Source organism: Ochlerotatus camptorhynchus, unplaced genomic scaffold, assembly GCF_037179485.1.
Source record: "Ochlerotatus camptorhynchus isolate MF236.1 unplaced genomic scaffold, CSIRO-AGI_Acam_v1.1 ptg000246l, whole genome shotgun sequence".
Classification (NCBI taxonomy): domain Eukaryota; kingdom Metazoa; phylum Arthropoda; class Insecta; order Diptera; family Culicidae; genus Ochlerotatus; species Ochlerotatus camptorhynchus.
This window is the reverse complement of record NW_027040736.1, coordinates 1,164,558-1,185,945: the sequence shown is the minus strand read 5'-3', so window position 1 is coordinate 1,185,945 and position 21,388 is coordinate 1,164,558. Positions and strand designations below refer to the sequence as shown.

Below are 21,388 nucleotides of genomic sequence, written 5' to 3'. Positions count from 1 at the left end.
GATGTTGTAATTACATTCTTTCAATTACTTGCTATGTCTCAAGATCATTAGTTCACCTCAAATTGCTTACAATTGCTCAATGTATGCAGTTTTAGAAAATGTTATCGAAAAAGTTTCATGTTTCGACGTTTGTCAAGAGGAATCGGCGTTAGTGGACTTGCTTTAAATTTGGTCTAAAATATATATTTTTTTTTATCAAATCAGTTTATCTGACTTTGGAAGATGTATTTCACGTGTTTATAAAGAGTTCACCTTAAGATTTTTCTTAAAAAGTTTTAAATAAAAAGTGTCCAAAAAAGATCGTAAAAAAATGTTACCAACTTATTTTGGACACTAATCAAATGAGAATCATCAAAAGAGCGACAAAAAAAAATTCCGGTTGATCGATCGTGCTATTATCTCAGATTTCTGATTAAATTGGTAAGTAAATCAATCAAAATTATATGAATTCATTGTTTTTAAATATATTTCTTGTTTATCAGGCGATTCAAAATGGGAAAAACGGCAAAACACGTAGAGTGGTCCACTTTAAGTTTTCCTAGTTCTCCTAGTTCCTAGTTTTCCACAAAAGTTTTCCTATCTCCCAAACGCATTTAACTAAGGGGCTGTTCATAAACTACGTAGACGCTTTGGGGGGGGGTGGGAGCGCTTGGCAGATGTCTACGGTCCATACAATTTTTTAAATTTTGTGTTTGAGACTGTCTTCTACGGAAGGGGGGGGGGGGTTGAAATCTCTCAAAAACCGTCTACGTAGTTTATGAACAGCCCATACAAAAAATAATATGGACTGCAAGCATAGAGTCAGGTCTCCGTATTAAGATTTACTTCTGAATGATTTTTTTATGGTATGATCAGTTGTTTCCTTATGTTATATTATATTTCCTCCGTTACTCGCGCCAACTTTTGTAACACGAGTACTCACGCGTTGTACTTTGTACAACAGTGTGAGTTTTCCATTTCCATTTTGCAGCCGAGCTACCAATCGATCTGAAATCAACGAGTATTCCTCAAAAAACTTGCTTTTTTAACTAAACAAGCTAAATATTTATTACAGTTAACCCCCAAAATATGCGGATAATAGAGAAAATGTAAATGGAAACCGCGTAAATGGTGTCCATACTACGAGGGTTCTGACTTAATTGGTTACAACATGGAATATCTCGAGATCCTAACCAGATAAAAAGTTACTGTCTTTGCCAAAGTAGTTCTAGAGATCATAACCTTTTCGCTGGTGGACAGTAGTTCAAAATTTACTCACTACATAGCGCTAGTATACATGTGAAGTTCTCGCATGTGATATATCTCGAAATCCTGACCAGATAGAAAGTTACTGTCTTCGAAAAAGTTGTTCAGGAGTTCAAAGCCTATAGTTCAGAATTTTTTCACTATATGGTGCTAGTATATACGTGAAATTCACATATAATATATCCCAATCCTGATCATATAAAAAGTTACTGTCTTCGGCAAAGTTGTTCAGGAAGTCAAGGCCTTTTTGCTGGTGGACTTAAGTTCAGAGTTTTATCACTTTGCAACGCTAGTATACATGAGGAATTCTCGCATATAAAATATCTCTAGATCCTGACCAGACAGAAAGTTACTGTCTTCGGCAAAGTTGTTCAGGATGTTAGGATCTTTTCGTTGGTGAACAGTAATTCAGAATTTTCCCTTTACGTGGCACTAGTATGCGGGTCATTCAGAGATATTTTATATGCAAGGATTTCACGTGTCTTTCAACATCACCTAGTGAGAAAATTATGTACTTTCCACCAACGATAGGGTTTGATCTCCTGAACAACTTTGCCGATTACAGTACATTTTTAGCAGGTCTTGAGATATATCATATGTTAGAATTGCACGTATATACTAGTACCATGAAGTGAAATATTCTGAACTACCGTCCACTAGCCAAAAGGCCTTGATCCCCTGAACAACGTTGCCCAAGACAGTAACATTCTATCTTGTCATGCTCTCTAGATATTTTATATGAGAGAATTTAACGTGTATACTAGAACTACATAGTGAGAAAATTCTGAACTATTATACACCAAGCAATAGGCTTTGACCTCCTGAACAACTTTTTCAAAGACAGTAACTTTCTATTTGGTCAGGATCTCGAGATATATCATATGCGAGAAGTGTATATGTATACAAACGCCACGTGGTGAGAAAATTCTGAACTACTGTCTACCAGTCGAAAAGTCTTGATCCCCTGAACAAGTTTGCCCAATACAGTAACTTTCTAGCTGGTCAAGAACTCGAGCTATTGTATATGCGAGAATTACACGTATATACTAGCGCCTCGTAGTGTGAAATTTCTGAACTACTCCACCAACGAAAAGAGCTTGACTTCCTGAACAACTTTGCTGAAGGCATTTACTTTCTATCTGGTCAGGATCTAGAGATATTTTATAAACGAGAATTTCACATGTATACTAGCACCACGAAGTGAGATAATTCTGAACTATTGTACACTAAGAAATAGGCTTTGACCTCCTGAACAACTTTGCCTAAGACAGTAACTTTCTATCTGGTCAGGATCTCGAGATATTCCATGTTGTAACCAATTAAGTCAATCCCACGTAGTATGGACACCGTTTACGCGGTTTCCATTTACATTTTCTCTATTATCCGCATTTTGGGGGTTAATTGTAATCAAAGTTTAGCTTTTTTGTTTCAAAACAAGTTTTTTGAGGAATACAAGTTGGTTTCAGATCGATTGGCAGCAACAAAATGGCAATGGAAAACTCATATGTGTTGTACAAAGTACAACAGCGCGAGTAACGGGGGGTTAACCGTCGTAATTAATTTTAGGCTCATAGGTTGAAAGAACTTCAGCATGTCCAAAATATATTCGTTCCCATTCAGTGTGTCCAAAATATATTATGGACACTGTCCAAAATCAAGTGGAAGGGTCCAAAATATGTGAATATCATGATGTGAAAAGAATTATTTTTCGAGTATATATCAATAAATAAAACATCTAATGACATTTTACATCCAAGATGAGTAGCTTTCAAACACAACCGCATGTAAATTGCATAATAATAATAAACAAATAATATTATTTTGACATAAACGTGATCTCACTTCCTCTAGGGGTCCAAAATCAGTTGGTTACTCTATATATTAGTTCATTCCCTGATAGTTTCAAGAAAATCCGACTTAAAATAAATTTTTGGCGAACACTTTTGTTTGGTGCATTTTTTACTAGTACAGGCCTTTAGGCATGGAAAATCATTTACATTCATTTACATTCATTTGCCTCTAACTTTTGTCATCAACAGCATTCCGCAAAATGATGTAAAGAGCTTTTATAGGTTGTGTTATTAGCTACAACTTTTGCTTATAATTCCAATCTGTATCTCTTATGCATCACGAACTAGAACGGGCAGAACTTGTTACTGTTTTTCAGTGAATGTTAAATACATTCACTGAAAAACAATAGTGGCTTCTGTTCGCTCTGGTTCGTCATGCATAAGATATACGGATTTGACTTGTTAACAAAAATTGAAGGCAAATGAATGTAAATGAATGCACGAAATGAATGCAAATGATTTTCCATGCCTGGGCCTTATATAGCCAGAAACTTCTTCCTCGTGTGTGCGTTGTGTTTGTTTCGTTACAAAGCCTAACCGCATCTACATAGTTTTGCAGGTCCATGTAATTTATAGCTCCTCGAGAATCCCACGAGTCCAGAAAAAACGCAAAGGGTAGTGTATGTAGTGTGTATCAATTGTGATATCGGGAATCACCAGGTTGGCAATGAGAGAAATTGTGATAAGATAGTAATTAATTGATTAAAGATTACATTACATAAATTATTAACTAAAATTACCTTTTATTAGTTTAAAGTCGGCAAAGTGCATTTGGCAGGCATTCATAAAATAGGAAAATGACAGATACACGCTCCGAATACACGAATACGGTTCGTGTTAATCAAGCACCACACGGGCAAAAATATTATCAATACTCAAAAGTATTGTCAATCAATGCTTTGTTGATTGTTCATTAACTCTTGATTGCTTGTAATACTTATAAATATTTTAGGTGGACAAAAAGGCGAAATAAGAGGTGGACGCCTGAGCTTTTCCACATTTATATCGCTGTGAAGCAACTGTAAACTCTAGAGGGAATTTATATCTGTAACCAAGGTTGCAAATACTCATTTCAGTTAAAATAATGTTTTTCGGAATAATAAAGATGGTATGATGGCATGTTTTACTTGTAACTTACAAGAAGAGGTTACAAAGTATGCGTTTGAAACATAAAACCTGTAAATTTTGCTTTATATGAGTCACAATCAGCGATTTGCTGATCGCTGAGTGAGTGAGTGAGTGAGTGAGTGAGTGAGTGAGTGAGTGAGTGAGTGAGTGAGTGAGTGAGTGAGTGAGTGAGTGAGTGAGTGAGTGAGTGAGTGAGTGAGTGAGTGAGTGAGTGAGTGAGTGAGTGTGTGAAAAATCGCTGGTTGTGACTCTCATGAAGTGAAATAAACAGGTTTAATATGTCAAACACATTATTTGCAACCACTTCTTGTATCCTACCAATTCAAAATATGATCATGGCATCTAATTATTTCATAACTAAAAAAAAACATTGTTTTAGCTGAAATGAGTATTTGCAACCTTGTCTGTAGCTGAAACCAGTTCGATTTTGTTTGCCAACCTGGTTAAAATGTCATATTTAATTAAAGGGTGTCCACGATTAAATTGCCACACACAAAATTGATTCGCAAAATTCGAGTTTTCATCCGATTGCCATAAAATTTTCAGGGATTGAGAAATAACTATTAAACTTCATTTTACCATTTTACTCGTATTTTATTTACAGTCAATACGCAAATGCCCGCACCTTGGCCTTAACCCCGGCCATAAGATTCTACACAACCTGTGAATCAACCGTTTTTTGCATGTAAACCCATACTTTCTTCAGTTCCTCGACTGTCTTCACTACCTTAGGTCGTTTAAGAAGGTGCTGCTTCATAATCGCCCAGTACTTCTCGATGGGGCGGAGCTCCGGAGTGTTGGGAGGGTTGAACATTTTTGGCACGAAATTGACCTTATTGTCCGCATACCACTTCAGCACGTCCTTGGAGTAGTGGCATGAGGCCAAATCCGGCCAGAAGATTGTTGGGACGTTGTGGGCCTTCAGGAGAGGAAGCAGCCGCTTCTGGAGGCACTCTTTTATGTACACCTGTCCGTTCATCGTGTCCTGGGTCACGAAAGGTGCACTCCGCTTCCCGCACGTGCAGATGGCTTGCCAAACCAGGAATTTCTTCGCAAATTTGGACATCTTCTGAGTGCGGACATGCTCCGGAACGCTGAACTTATCCTTGGCCGTGAAAAACAGGTTGCCGGGGATCTGTTTGAAGTCGGCCTTCACATATGTTTCGTCGTCCATGATGCAGCATTCAACTTTCGTCAGCATGTTGAGGTACAACTTCCTGGCACGGGTTTTGGCGGACTTGTTCTGCTTCTCGTCGCGATTAGGGGCCTTTTGTACCTTGAATGTTCGAAGCCCAGCCTTAGTTTTGGCCTTCTGGACAAAACTTCGGCTTAGGTGCAGCTTCTTAGCCACATCCCTAACGGAGGCGTTCGGATTTCGGTTGAAGGCCCCAACTACGCGGTTGTGATTTTTGGTGTTGTACGGAATACTTTTTCCTTCACTTCTGGGCTTCCGATCGGTGGTCAACCGTTCCTCGAACCGCTTAATCACTCGCGACACCGTGGAATTCGCGATTCCCAACGTTTTAGCGATGGAACGATGCGAGAGATCCTTGTTCTCGTGATGAATGCGCAAGATTTTATCACGCACGAGCTGTTCTTTCGACTCCATTTCCGCGAGTTTTGATCACAGGACTTTAAAACTTGCAGGATGTAAATAATGCACTATGAACTAAATCCACCCAAATTTTCATTAAATTCTACCCAACGGTTAAAAAGTTAGAGCAATTTCATAGTGTGGCAATTTCATCGTGGACACCCTTTATCTTAAAGATAAATCGTCCAGCTCAAACCTTTGTAGGGATAAGAGGTGGGACCATCATCATCATCATCAGAATGATTTCATGTTAAGATATTTTCTCCTTCTGTGTGATTACAGCAGCAGATGGGGTCTGTTCCTCGGCATCTTTTGTCAAGGTGGTTGTGATTTGACTCAGAATATTCCATCGGATACAACAATGTTTGTGAGGAGCGACCCTGTGTTGATGCACTTTATGAAAATTGAAGTACGACCAGTGTTCCCACATTTTGTCAAGTTTCATTCTGTATTTTCTTCGAGGGGGGAGACACATCTAAATCTCAATTCTAGCTGCTCGAAAAATCTCACACTAGCAAATAAATCTTCGAAAAATCTTCTATCATTTTTCGCATCTACTTGCATCGCGTATCATCATTTTGCACCTAATCTTCAGTATCGCCATTAATAAGATGGAAGCTTCTATCTACTCAGCGTGCGCGCAGCTAATCACAGCAAAAAACAAAATCTTTGCTGTATAGCAGATAGAGCCATCCTCTTCGATTTTCATAGCAAAAAATATTCTTCTTCGTCTTTTTCCACATATTCTGTACAAAATATACTTTCTGCCCCGCTCCATTCATAAAAAAAAAACGGCGAGAAATCCTGTCATGGGTGGGGCTTAGAAGTTATTTTTGTGCAGAATATTTTAAAAAGGAGGGCCTTCGGATGTTAATTAACATACATATATAGAGGTACCAGACATGTTTTGAACTGCACTGTCCTCTGTGAACAATGAACGGAAATAATTTTCCGATAAATGTCACCGCAAACAACAGCACTGACATCTGATGGAAAATGAATGCAGATGCCGAGGGGCACGCAATACAAAGAACCGTGCGTTGTAGTTAAAATGCAATCAAAAGTACTTAAAGTGATTAATGCATTTTGAAGTAGTATTGACGTTAATTTTAATTATCTATCCGTAATTAATGTAATTAAAATTATCTATCCGTAATTAATGTAATTACGAATTTTCAACTGTAATTAATGGAGTTAAAAAGTAGTTCATGTTCTACATTGTGTAGTTAATGTAATTAAAGCAGTAGTTAATCGAATTAATTAAATAACAGCCGTTGTCTGCGTTGAAGTTAAAGGTTATTGCGTGCCCTTTGGCAGAAGCTTGACAAAATGATAAATTTGGAGGACAACCCTAATAAAACATTATCATGCATCATCATTATCTACTTAACAGCGCGTTCGTAGAATCATGTAAAATATATTTAGAATATATATTCCCTCCTACATTTAGAACTATGCTATGGAACGGTTTGCTGTGCCCCGCCCCCATCATAAAAGAATCCGTGAAATTATAATCGAGCTGGGGCACAGCTAGCCGTTCCATAAAATAATTCTGCAAGTAGGAGGGTCTTACAATGCTAATCTCAAAGCATAAATAGAGGTACCGTCTGATAATTACAGTTCTTGATACTGAAATCTGTAATCTGTGACAGGGAAATCACTTTTTTGCCTCCACAAGAACACCCCGTTTTCTTATGCAAAATGATGGATGTGCGTTCACAAAACGCATGGAATCTTTGAAAAAAGCAATATTTAGTGGAATTTTTTGACTGCGGTGCGAAGCTGAAATGTTCTGATCGCGAAATATTTATGTGCGTTTTTTTGCGTTCTGAAGTAAGTCCTACCTTAACTACCGTGAAATTTTACTTAAAACCTTTTACAGTGTTTTATTAGAATATTCTCAAGCATTTTCTTTGGAATCATTTCCCTTCTTAGAGATTATTTCAGATTTCTCGAGTTAAGTTTAAGATTTTCTCTGGAATTTATGTGAATTTATTTATAACAGTCTAGAAATTCTCTGCAGATCAATAAAAAAAAAGCATGAAGTTCATCCTTACATATTTTTCGAATGCTTCCTTCCATAATTCTATTTAGAATTCACTTGAATTTTCTTCAGGATACTCAAACGACTCACTTAAGATTTGTTTTGAAATTTTGTTCATAATTACCTTGGATTTTCCTCTAAATTCTTCTAAATTTTTGCTTGGAAATTTACTTAAAATTCTCTATAAATTCATTTCATGATGCACTTGGAATTCCCTCAAAAATATTCTCAGAATTATTATGAAATTGTACCCTCCCTTGGTATTTTTCGCAGATTCTGGAATCTTCTCAATCAACTTGTATTTTTCACAGAGCAACTTAAATTTAATTACTTTCTTAATATGAACTCACACAAGTGACTTGCAGTGAGAGTCTAAAATCTATGAGAGTTCTATCATAAACCCCCTTTAATTTTCTCTGAAATATCTTGGAGCTATTCGTGACATTAATAACAAAAATCTAAAATCTTCTCAAAATTCCTTCCAAACAAAAAATCTAGTCTGGCCCAAGAATCTGAAAATTTTTCAAAGGCGCATAATGTTATTTTGATGTGGAATTACGTCTTTCATTAACATAGTGGGAGTGCAATTTAAAAAAAAAACCAAAATCGACCGCGTTACTAAAAGTGGTCAGGTTTTGACCACTTATAACTCTGTCAATAGCGGATGGATTTTATTTTCTAAACAAGCCAATCGATTGGTAATTTTTCTACGAATCTGCTGAAATGAATACTTTATCAATTTTCAATAGGTCACTATTGAAAATCACACAAATGTCCAAGTGTTGCAATGGTGATCAAAATTATCACCGATTGCCTGCAAAAAGTGGTTTCCCTAATAAAGTCGCCGAATATTGGCACCAAGCACGTAATTCAACGTCAAATCTACGGTCGAGTCTTGGATATAACCTCTTAATATTTTTTCTTCAGAAAAATATATTGATTAAATATATTTGTTTGGGCACACGTCGGCATATGTGCAACTACCCTACACACTAAAGATGTATCCATCCACACACAGATGTCATTACTTGTATATACAGTGTTTATAGTCTTGTTCTGTACTGTTTAGTATTGTAATGTATGATAGACGATAACAAATAAAAAGTCAATATATCCGTGCGCGATTAATATTTTTTCCCGATTTGTCATCGTAATTCACGGGTTTTTCCCGGTGATTTCGAATTTCCGATTTCCCGGTTCACTGGTCACCCTGCTCATCTCACAGCTGCCCCATATCATCCGATCGACTCTCAACAAATGAAATAGCGAGTTATATCTTCGGATTCGTGCAATACTGGCACAACTCATAATCTGTGAATTTTCACAATCAACGTTTGAAAATTTTAGTTCAAAACACCTTCTAGATGCAGTTAAACTTCTGTGTTAAGCTTCAAGGAATCCGAATCAAGTGTGACGAGGCTAAAGGACAATAAAATTGCGTATTTATAGGGGCAACAGAGGCATAGTGCCCTAGATACTACTTTATTTTTGGTGTATCTACCTATAACTTTCGATTTTTCACGAATTTCAAAATAGGTTTTTGTGCAATGAAACTTCACACTATTTGCCATCACAATCTCAAAAATGAAATGATATGACTTGTGGCAGTACTGCACGAACACCGATGATATAATGAAAATTGCCAGTTAGGATGATATCGGGTAGGTGAGTCTTCTTCCACGCCACCATTACTTGTCAAGGTGATCCACTCATCACGCGCAACCAAGTTGTACTCGATTATGACAACTGCGTGCCATGACTACAGTGATAAAATTATCACTTTTTACTTGTACATTTTTCAAAAGTTTTTTTATGGAAAATTGGAAAAGTATTTATTTTAGCTGATTGGTAGAGTTATTACTTATCGATTGGTGTTTTTGGATTTTAATTTCATCTATAAATAACAAAGCTATAGGCATTCAAAACCTAACATCTTTTGATGACGATCGCAATTTTAGATTTTCGAGTTACCCCTGTACCTTCCCGTAAGACGTTATCTGCGTCAAAAAGAATATAAAATATATTCCACTAATTTGAAAAATTTGTAAAATCTGTACATTTTATTAAAATTCGTATTCTGTATGTACAGATATCTGTATCAAAGTATTGAAAACAAAAATTTGAATAATAACAGTTAAATCTGTACATCATGTGGCATCCCCGAGTACGGCTACGAAAAAACGACCAAGGCACAAGACACGAAGTGAGGACGTAGGACGAAGATAGGACGTATAATTAAAATGACGCTATGGGATGGACGAGTGCGGAATGATGTATGAACGGATTCATCAAGCTCGTTCATGGCTCGTTTCGCGATTCTGTAGACTAATTTTAGAGCGGTCGGATGCTAGCCGAACAATTTGGCAGGAATCGTCATAGTGACAAATGGTTGATGCTTGAAACCTCGACCAGATCACGACAGTGAAGATATCAAGCTGAACAATGCATTAGATCCTAAGTAGCATGGACAGATTCTCTTCGTCGACTTTCTCTTTGCATCGTCACGGCCCAGCTAATTTCAGCACACAGAACAATGAAACAAGCTATTACCTAGCATTTATCAAAGTTACCTAGAAAAATATAAAAAAAAAAAATCAAATCTCATTAATGCCCCAAGCTCACGGTTGAATTTTGAAGACAAAAATCAACAACCAAGAAACTGCGGATGAAGCTGTGATACCGTACACTCATAAAATAAATCACATAACTAGTGGCAAATATCCATGTGAATTTCACATAACTTTCATGTGATCCAATAATTGAAAATTGCACAACTAAATCACATGAACTTTATGTGTCCAATGAAATCCATATGATTTCTCATATAGAATTTCTTATGCTATGTGATATTCAGATAAAAATCATTATTTTTGTTATTGGAAAAATATTATGTGCGTTCCTAATAGAAGCTAAGTGAAAACTTTTTTCAGTGTAGTTGGTCAGCCAAATGACAAATCGGAAAAACTCGACCTTCTCCGATTTGGATGAAACGTCGCATTATTCCGTGTTATGGGCAATCATCCATATTTTTTCAAAAATTCGGCCTTTTTGGATCGTGCAATTTCACGAAAACGAGCACGGTCGATATCACAGAAAAGATGTCCAAACGCATTGAAACACCATTGGATTTTCTTCGTCCTACGGATGAAGGTAGAAAAAGTGAGTTCGCTAGGAGCGCTTCTTTTGTTTTGAGAACAATGAGTGTAAATATTCACACAATATGCTCCAATAGGTTTTGTGTTATAGCTTGTGAACTAACGCATCAGTACAAACGTAGGTATTACTGATTTGTGCACGGTGAAATCATTGGTTACACTGATGTTTTCTGCTCGATAGAAGGGAAATGGGCGATTACGACAAAGTAACGCTCTACCCTATGCTACAGTGCAGCAAAATAGTGATTATAGTTTCAAACACACAACCTGTATGGTTTCTGAGATTTTTGCCGCCCCGTAGATTACCTTTTCGTGGTACGTTACATGATATAAGATCTACCATCGATTCCTAATCCTAACTACTTCAAACTAGGGGAACAGGATTTTTCAGTAATCAAAGCAACACATCTTAGTCCTTGTTACTTGTTATGCCTTGTTGATAGTGACAAGACTAGGCTTTGTCCACCGAGGATTAACTTGCAACAAGGAAAAAATTAGTTAGTTAGTCTATGTGATTCCTAATCTTCTATTCGTTGTTCCCTAGGTTGAAGTGGTTAAGACTAGGTTTCTGATGCATGGTCATTATCGGTGTCATTCCTTAATTTTGTTGCTAAGGAATCCAATTTTCACTGACATATTAGAGTCGGAACACTCCGAAGGGTATAAATAGCGGGACCTTTCAATTTGAGTCGTATCCTTGCGATAAATGCAAGAATGATAACTGTAAAAAAATCGAATACTTCATCATTTCTCAATAGTGATGGAGTAATACGACATGCGCTAAACTAAAGACACGAGATATACTACAATAGATCAAATTACTAGTCGCACTGGTGTAAGGTCCCGAACAGAGGTGAAACAGAGGAGAGAGATTTTTGCCATCAAAGATTCAAACTGGTTAGGCATGATAACCAACAAATAGCGACTATTTGTGGATTCTATCAATTTTCACCTTAAGATTATGAAAATTTGTCAAACAGTGTAATGTTCGTATGAAACATGCAGACTTTCACAAACTTCTCAACTACATCACCACATCAGTTTGCGTAACCTTTTTTAAATCATCACTCTCAATTTCAAAATCACATCTGCCGATTCGCCGATCTTCCTATCCTCCCCATATCTCAGTTGTTTACCTTTCCGTTTCCCTAATCCAAATAGAAATCACACACTTCACTTAATTGATACAACACCACGCGGAAATCAAAATAAACAATAATCTACTTACATGTCAATATCCCAGTCCATCATCATCATCGTCATCGTCGTTACGTTTCTCTACCTGGCACTACTGCGCTTTTGTCACTGCACTACCCTAAAGCCTATAAACCGTCGTCCCCTCGGAAGATATGACACTTTTCCCTTTCCTCTCACAATCGCCCAAGGTCTCCCGTATCTCTTTCCGTTCCGAACTCAAGAGGATGCGGTTTCGTATTTCCACTTCTTCTGCCCTGCCCTTCCGGATTCCGAATTCCGTTTGATGATTCGACTCAGTGTTATTGTTGCTAATTCGATGATAGGTTTTTCCTCTTTCTCGAAACGGAAGGGACAAATGGCAATCTTCGACGTTCTGCCTTGTTGACAAAGCAATCAATTAGGAGATTTTTAATGGTTCCTTGCACTTGGAGGGTCTCACTTGATTTGGTTCACTGATTGTGTAGGATTTCTTCTGAGATTTTTCAAACTTCATAAATGGATACTGTCTAGAAGCTTTCGTCGAAAGGACACGCCAGGGATGCACTTACGATCCTGTTACGGGTGAAATCGCAAAGCTGCTTCGGTAGCCGACGACCGTTCGATGCGACGGCAAAACGTGGAATGAAATTGCATGGCAATGATGCTCGTCCTTGTAGGTCTGATTCAAAGGATATTGCATCCTAGAAAATCGGGTTGGATGGTTGAAGGCGAGGTGGGGTGCGTAAACAAGGTTTAATGCGTTGATGATGTTGTGTTTTTTTTTGCTCGATGCTTCTACAGGGAAAGAAGCAGTACAGTAATATAGCGAACGTGATCCCCATGTTGCACAGAGCAGAATATCCTTAGGATGTCCCTCATCTATGTACACATCGACGGTCGCTGGCGGTGTGACGAGATGGCACCGAGAAAGAGAAGATGTGCGCACACGCATTCTGGCCAGCAAGCGAAAGGCGAAGGCAGCCAGTCGGCAGTCAGATCCGTTGATGGAGACACACATAAGCGATTATTTATTTTTCAAATCAGATTTTAAAATTAAGGGGAAGTAACTTAGTGCTCCCGGATGTGATGTGACAACAGTAGCAACAACGTGGGAAGGACATCGGCGCTGCGTTGTACATGAGTTGTAGGTGGCGGGACTTTTTGAACGATGCCAAATGGAAGGAGACGAATCTGATTTGAGGATTTGCTACTGTTCGGATGAGTGCAATCTTCTGGCGCCATTTTTTTTTATTACAGCCCTCGTAATAGTGCGGAAGGAAATGGAAGGGGTTTTGGACGGAGATTGGAGCGTCGTGAGCGCGGATTTTTGCTTCCCATGAGGGATTAGTGAACAGTGGGAACATTTCGATTTCTTAACTGATGTTCAATGAAATTCAGATCACTGGGAGGCTTGATGGTTTATTAGGGCAGTTTAGGACGATCATGATAGAAAAAAAACGGCAAAAACCTATTAGGATGGTGAATTTAGAACCATACTACAAATAGGGGAATTTACGTATTCTCGGCAACCTAAGCAGCGACATTGTTTCTATAGCCTTTTTCTCTAAGGAACGCACACATATGCAGTATTGGTTTGTTTACAATCTTTTGCTGCCAGCTGCTCTAACAATTTCAGTCGAAAGAATTGTCAAAAACTGTTTTGAAACGCTTTTACAAAGCTCCAATCTTCTCTAGTGAGAGCGAGTATTGTCGGCAACCAGTTTTTCTTCGGCAACCGTTCCATTTGAACTGCATGTAAATCTGCTGTTCTATTATCGGCAACTCGAAATCAGCCACAATTTGTAGTGCGTGTGTTTCATTTCAAGAAAACCTTGCTGGATTGCTTTTTCTCAGTGGTAAAAATATAGTCAAATTGAAGCTGAAAGCATAAAGAATTGTTTGCATGCATTCAGCGAAGTGTTTTCGTAAGAAAATCCAGTGAAAATAGTGTTTCAATTTGGGTTGCCGAAAATAGTCTGGCATGCCGAAGCCGTCATTTCCCCTATCTACCGGAAGAGTTCCTTCAATATCACTACATAAAACTGTGATGGAGTCATTAGATCCTCGAAAGATGCAGTGGAAGCCAGCAAAAAGTCCCTAGAGACTGCTAAACTACTGCCTCAGGACCACCACAAAAGGAGAAAAGTGCGATGAATACCGTCAAACCACGACAGACATCAGGAAGCTGAGTTGGAAGGAGCTGTGACCCTGATACAATCGTGAATGCCATCCCAAGTAGCTCCCAAATGCTTTATGAAGATTCTATAGACCATATTTTAGATTTGTACACACTTAGATTTTTTTGCCGAGATGGGCACCACCGAGCAGCTCGGCATTTTATTTTGCTGGAAATTCAGCAAAAAATATGTTTGTTAGTTGAGATCTCGGCAAAATTCCCGTTTGTTAGCTGAATCTCGGCAAGTTTTTCACTGAGATCCAGCAAAATAAAATGCCGAGCTGCTCGGTGGTGCCCATCTTGGCGAAAAAATCTAAGTGTGTAGAACGCTATAAAATCTCTATAAAGCTCGCAATGTATAATGCTCTGAAATTGCAGGCGACGTTTGACGTCTTCAGCAAGGTTTCTTAACTTAGCTAGGACACTATTTGGTACTGGTGGTCTACTTCCCATGCAAATTTTATAGTTCTTCCGCAGTTACATTTTTTTTTGCCGAGATACGCACAGCCGAGTTGTCGGCTATCAATTTTACTAAGATCTCAGCAAACATGATGTTGCTTGCTGAGATTTAGCAAAGCATTTCCGAGGCTCAGCAACCAAACGTCACTTTAGCTGAGATCTCTATCACTGACTACTTCTTGCATTGCAATTATATCTAAATCTAGAGTGTGTACGAACGATCGTAACGAATTAATTTTGTTTGTATTGCTTATACCATTTAAGTTGATAGTTGCGAAGGTATAAGTAAACATCGGTACCGAGACGGCTAATACATAGGTGCCACAGTCGGAAGAAGTGTTAGTTTGTTTACTTAAATGAACCATGCCCATTTTGTTATGGCATGTTTGCTATAAGAAATGCGCCTCGTGTTTATTAGCGAATTTCACATCAAAGATTGATTAATTGAGTAGGAAATCAGTTTGGCACGGCATTTGTGACCAGCATACACCTTCCGGTACACTGAAACAAGGACCATAGTTAGGAATACTATTTTGCAGAAAACACTTATTATCAATATAACCACGCTTATTGCTGTTGAATCTACTGTGAATTCAGTATAGTCGACTATGAATGTTAAAAAATTTACTATGATTCTGGCAAAACTACTATGCTTGCTTACAATGCATAGTAATTTTGATAGAAATAATAGTAAAATTAAATGGAATTGTTTTCTGCAAAAATCTATTGGTGAGGGTATTTAATCTAAACCATCAATATAGTATTTTTGCCAATGGATTTTGTTTCAGTGTAGTATGAAACAGGTCAAAAACTGTCCAAATCCGCAGATAAAAATTTTTGTTTTGAATTTCTGTATAGCAAAATAGTGAACTTTTCGTGAAAATTAACGGCAAAGAACTCACCAACACTGGGAAACTGTGAGTTCCTGCCCACCTGTCATTTTCCATCTCGAACCAGATACAAACATGTCGTCACTGCAACCAAGAGGTTCATTTTGGAGTCAGCTGTTCTGAGAAACTAGCAAAAACCAAATCATCACTTTACTCCAGAGTACTTGCTCAAACCGGGGGTCCCGTCGAACCTGGTGAGCAACCAGCACCCGTTACACTAGCAACCACACCACTGGCACCCGCACCTCTGGCACCCGTAGCACTAGCACCATCTCCACTGTCGCCGAAACCATCTCCCTCGCCGCAATCCTCAACACAACGGCAACCGTCATCACAATCGCAAACCGCACAACAACAATTCAAACGACCGGCCTCACCATTTGAAGCAGCACTCCGAGAAAAAACAGTGAAGACTTCATCCGCGGACACTGGAGCTGCTACTGCAGCAGCTACGGAAAACTCCAAGTCAACGGACATATCGAAGGGACACGAGGGAATGAGCGCCGTGAGTGACCGCTTACGCATCACACCGACCAACAGCAGATCAAACTCTCTCAAAAGAAAACCAGAGAAACCAATGGAGATATCGGATGACGAGACACCGGAATCGTACAACACGCGAAGTAGACGCTCTTCGAAGAGCAAACACGAGGGCAAGTAAACGATTTAGTTTGTAATGGAGCAAAGAAATATTGTACCGATGCGAGATGGAAAATGACAGGTGGGCAGGAACTCACAGTTTCCCAGTGTTGGTGAGTTCTTTGCCGTTAATTTTCACGAAAAGTTCACTATTTTGCTATACAGAAATTCAAAACAAAAATTTTTATCTGCGGATTTGGACAGTTTTTGACCTGTTTCATACTACCGGAAGGTGTATGCTGGTCACAAATGCCGTGCCAAACTGATTTCCTACTCAATTAATCAATCTTTGATGTGAAATTCGCTAATAAACACGAGGCGCATTTCTTATAGCAAACATGCCATAACAAAATGGGCATGGTTCATTTAAGTAAACAAACTAACACTTCTTCCGACTGTGGCACCTATGTATTAGCCCGAGACGGCTAATACATAGGTGTAACAGTCGGAAGAAGTGTTAGTTTGTTTACTTAAATGAACCATGCCCATTTTGTTATGGCATGTTTGCTATACGAAATGCGCCTCGTGTTTATTAGCGAATTTCACATCAAAGATTGATTAATTGAGTAGGAAATCAGTTTGGCACGGCATTTGTGACCAGCATACACCTTCCGGTAGTATGAAACAGGTCAAAAACTGTTCAAATCCGCAGATAAAATTTTTGTTTTGAATTTCTGTATAGCAAAATAGTGAACTTTTCGTGAACATTAACGGCAAAGAACTCACCAACACTGGGAGACTGTGAGTTCCTGCCCACCTGTTCATTTTCCATCGTGGTATTAGCCGTCTCGTATCTGGTTAGTGTATGTGACGTGCGAGCTGTAGCCTTCGATGTTCACAAAGGATGGAATAGGAGACGTCATCCTAATACGAACAATCCCACTTCCCACTTAGTGTTTGTGAGAAGAACTTTGATTGACACATCTCATGCTTGATGGAAATGATGTCCCCGTAATTTGCTAGGTATTCGATGATCCACTCTTCAGGCATGTTTGGTGGCAGATGATGCAGCTTCACGTCGGTACCTCCGTCCTCAACATACAGTCGAATACGGTGAGTGGTTCCATTGTTGTCCATCACATACTTATTGTCGAATTCCTCAACCACTTCTTGAACCGCTTCCTGCGTCTTCATCTCCACGAACACTTTCCCTTCGATCCGATTAATTTGTATGGCGGCGACGTCCAGTGGTGTGAGCTCCAGGTTTTTTGCGATGAAATTGTAAATGTTTTCATCCCTCAACTTGCGAATTCCACGATTGTCGATGAAGAAATTTCGTTTCCTCAGCGAATCCATGGCTGCGGTTGGGGGCTTGATCCTAGGAACAAGCTTTAAACCCCTCAAATTACTTTTGATTTCACTGTGTATACAATAGCGAACTCTTCGATTTTGCGTCTATCAAGCTTGACTGCTCATCGGTAACTGAGATCTCAGTACATCGGATTGCTGAGCACTCGGCTGTGCAAATCTCGACAAAAATTGCCGAGATTCGAAATCTTAGCCAGATTCGTTCAAATTTGGCACAGTTGTTGCTGAGCTCAATACACATTGAAAAAAAAAACAGTGAGGGTAAGCGGGTTGTGATCCGTTGTATAAACTTAACCCATCCTAAAGTACGTAATGGAATAATATGATTGTTTAGCTAAAATATATTGTTTGATTCAAATCCAAATAGCTCCAAAATATCTAAATATACCTCTGAGATATTTTGAGGAATAGTAGTCTATTTGATGTTCATTGTGAATAGCTGATAAAATTTTGCGTTCACTTGCACTTTAAAAAAAGATAAGCAGAAAGTCATGTATATTTTTAAATTTTATGTGATATTCATTTTTAGTACTCTAAAAATAAAATTATTGTTCTAGAAAAGATTGTCAGGATTAAAACCGATCGACGAAAAATGATAAAAGTATTCAGTTGAATTAAGGCTTTCAATACTCGCACCATCTTTTGTAACACGACAAAATACATCAGAATGTTATTTTCGCCTAGAGGGCACTTCTCGAAACCCGATATTCTCCAAAATTTTAGTCAAGAATTGGTCAATTGGACGGGAGCGGGACATTTTGTCGAAGGACCTTTCGCCGAATGGGTCATTTCACCGAAGAGCAAGTCATTTTATATGGTTTAGAACTATTCTCAAAGTTCAGTAAATTTTGAAATCAGTCTCGAAAAAAAATTAAGAAGGTATGATATTTTCAACCAGGCAAGCTATTCATATGTAATGCTTCCTTCTTTTGAACAGTTTGGGGAGTTCTTTTGAGTTGCAATGATTTCAGAAATTTTTAAATAATATATATTTTTGATTAATAGTAATGCTTTCTTGTTTTGAACATGATCAGTTCTTTCGAGTTTTATTATTAACCTACCTCAATTTTGCTTGTTTATTAATTTATTCGATAAGGCTCAATCAATAAACTTTACACAGTCGAGGATTCTTGATCACTATACAAAACATCGTAAAGCTATAGTCAAAAGGTACAACACAATAAACACTTTATCTTCCACTGTCCAATAAGCCTCCTCCATCAGAACGGGATCCGCTTCCAGAGATTTCATTGTATGGCTGTATCGCCAACGAGGGACAGAGCGCTTCGATTGCAGCAATGGACGTAACACTCATCACGAAATGGTTCCTTTCCAAAATCGACGTCGCATCGACAGAAAGAACGGCTGACGAAGAACAATGAAGAGGACCACACAATAGTTGCTGTCGAGTAAGCAGACGATCGCGTGACACGCATCGAGAGTGGCTTGCTTCTATCGACAGCCGAATGAACACTGTACCCCGATTTCGATAAGCCAATCTTGTTGACAACCGTTGCCTCCAATATTGCTATTGGCACGGTATTGGCGCAATTGGAGGATGGAAAGGAGAGGTCAACAGCTAATTTTTTTCGTACTCTTTCTAAGACCCAGGAAAATTATTCTGCCACGGCGAAAGAACTACTGGCCATATAGGGGAAATTGATGTAATATCGGTAATATTGTAATATTGACGCGTTCATCTAGATAAAATTGATAAATAGCTGATTGTTAGCGATGGGCCCAATCTTAGATCCATAGGCTGACATTAGAGCCATTTTACCTATTTGGCAGCGCAAAAGTTCAGACCATATTTTTATGGAAGACCTTTTTCGATTTATACGAACCATGATCCCCTAAGAAAAGATTAAATTAAAAGGGAAAACAAAACGTGGTGGCAGATGGGCTCTCTAGAATCCCATCTGTAGAAGTAATTCTGCAAGAGCTGTCCAATGAATGCTAACCTCACGATAACATCTATGGCCCGGAGGTTATAAATAAATCCAAAACCCCTACTTATAATCAGAGTAACCTCTCAAGCAAGGAAAAGTCCGCAGATCATGTGTAAGATCTTTGCTGGCCAAGTACGCCATATTTCCATAGGAAAAGTACTCAGAGGAAGAGTTAAGCGAGATTCTCAAGAAACATTTAGATCCTACATCTAGTAACTGTATATTCGGTGCAGTGGAGATTATACGTACTTGCAAACTGTAAGCAAAACTTAAAGGTTCCCGATCAATATTTAATATTACCCGACCTAAATTCAGATGCGGATCAGCAGGAGTTTATTCGAAAACATCAAAACTTGAACCATAGGTGTTATAAACTAACATACGAGGAAATTTGGAAGTGCGCCTTATTTCCTTGTAGCTTGGTAAAATCAAGACATTCATAAAAGATTGCGAGATTACGAGCGCAAACCTTTTAAAATACCCATCGCTCGAAGGATTTACGTTTTCCGTCAATCTTGTTTTCCGTTCTGAGCACCAATGCTACCGACGCCAGGGAGGCAGCTCCCACTCCTGTACCCTAATTATCGACCCATCAATGTATGGACCGGGGACCAATGGGTTTACTTCCCTTCCGAAGGAAGGCGTGATCAGAGATTTTATGACTCAGAAAATCCCAGCGGCACCGACTGGGATTGAACGCAGGCCTTTTGGGGTGAGAGGAAATCACGCTTACTACTACACCACCGGTGCCGCTGTTATCGATAGGTTCAACTCAATCAATTTACTTTTTCACAGATGAATTAATAACTTATATAGAAACAATCGAAGAGGCAGCAACATTAGCTAGCACAAATATCCCCAGTAGGCATCTCATCACCATACAGGAACTACAGTTGGCCAGAAGCTTCATCACGGACAATCACCTTGGTCTGAATTCCCTGGACGACATCTTAGACTTTGCAAGTGCATCCTAAATAACGACAAAGAAATCATCTACGTACTGAAGATTCCAAAGATTAAAGCCATTAACTTCGAGTTATACTACATAGAGCCTGTCATCAATAATGGTTCAAAAGTTCATATTCAGTCAAACAGCTTCCTAAAAGGCATCAAATCATACTCGGTCACTCACTGTGACCAAAGTTGAAAAATGTGTACGTCTGCTCCAGTTCCCAGACAAAATTAGCTGATCAATGCATTAGGAAATTGATGAATGGGAATTCCGCTCAATGTCCCATGGAAAAAAAACGTATGGTCAAAATTACATCAAACGAATTGACGAGGTCTGCTGGGGTGAGAGGTAATCACGCTTACCACTACACCACCGGCGCCGCTAACGTAGACACATTAGTTCCAGTAAAATAATTTATTCCCACCACTGGATTAAAGGTAAACACTACAAACATCATAAACCGTATTCCTCTGGAGTATTTGCCGACCTTTTTCATCTTGAGCACCATGAGAAACTTAGCTAGATGAACCTCACCGCGGAAAATATTCAAATATTGGTGAATCAAAGCAAAGCCAAACCTGGTCATGAGACCCCTAGTTTTAAGATCCGCAATTACGAAAATGATGCTGTAGGGAAAATGGCTCTAATGTTGGCCTATGGATCTAAGATTGAGCCTATCGCTAAAAATCAGCTTTTTATAAGTTTTATCAAGATGAACGCGTCATTGGAACGGTATTAATGGATATTTTTGGTCACTATTGAAAATTTAGTCGATTGCTGAATTTATGTATGGGCCCAAATTAGGGGCATTTAGGCCGACATT

General features: G+C 38.7%; 2 protein-coding genes across 2 annotated transcripts in view; both read right to left on the bottom strand.

Moving 5' to 3' along the window:
- Positions 1-12,815, bottom strand: part of LOC135704705 (zinc finger protein 676-like) — a 36,844-nt gene extending 24,029 nt beyond the window's left edge. The window contains exon 1 of the mRNA XM_065226187.1: positions 12,245-12,815. Within this exon, the coding sequence (XP_065082259.1) occupies positions 12,245-12,279 (35 nt within the window). The 5' untranslated portion in view covers positions 12,280-12,815. The remainder of the gene's footprint in view (positions 1-12,244) is intronic.
- The window catches only part of LOC135704712 (uncharacterized), a 329,334-nt gene continuing 312,785 nt past the window's right edge, over positions 4,840-21,388 (bottom strand). The window contains exon 2 of the mRNA XM_065226196.1: positions 4,840-5,986. Coding sequence (XP_065082268.1) covers positions 4,876-5,832 — 957 coding nt within the window. The 5' untranslated portion in view covers positions 5,833-5,986 and the 3' untranslated portion in view covers positions 4,840-4,875. The remainder of the gene's footprint in view (positions 5,987-21,388) is intronic.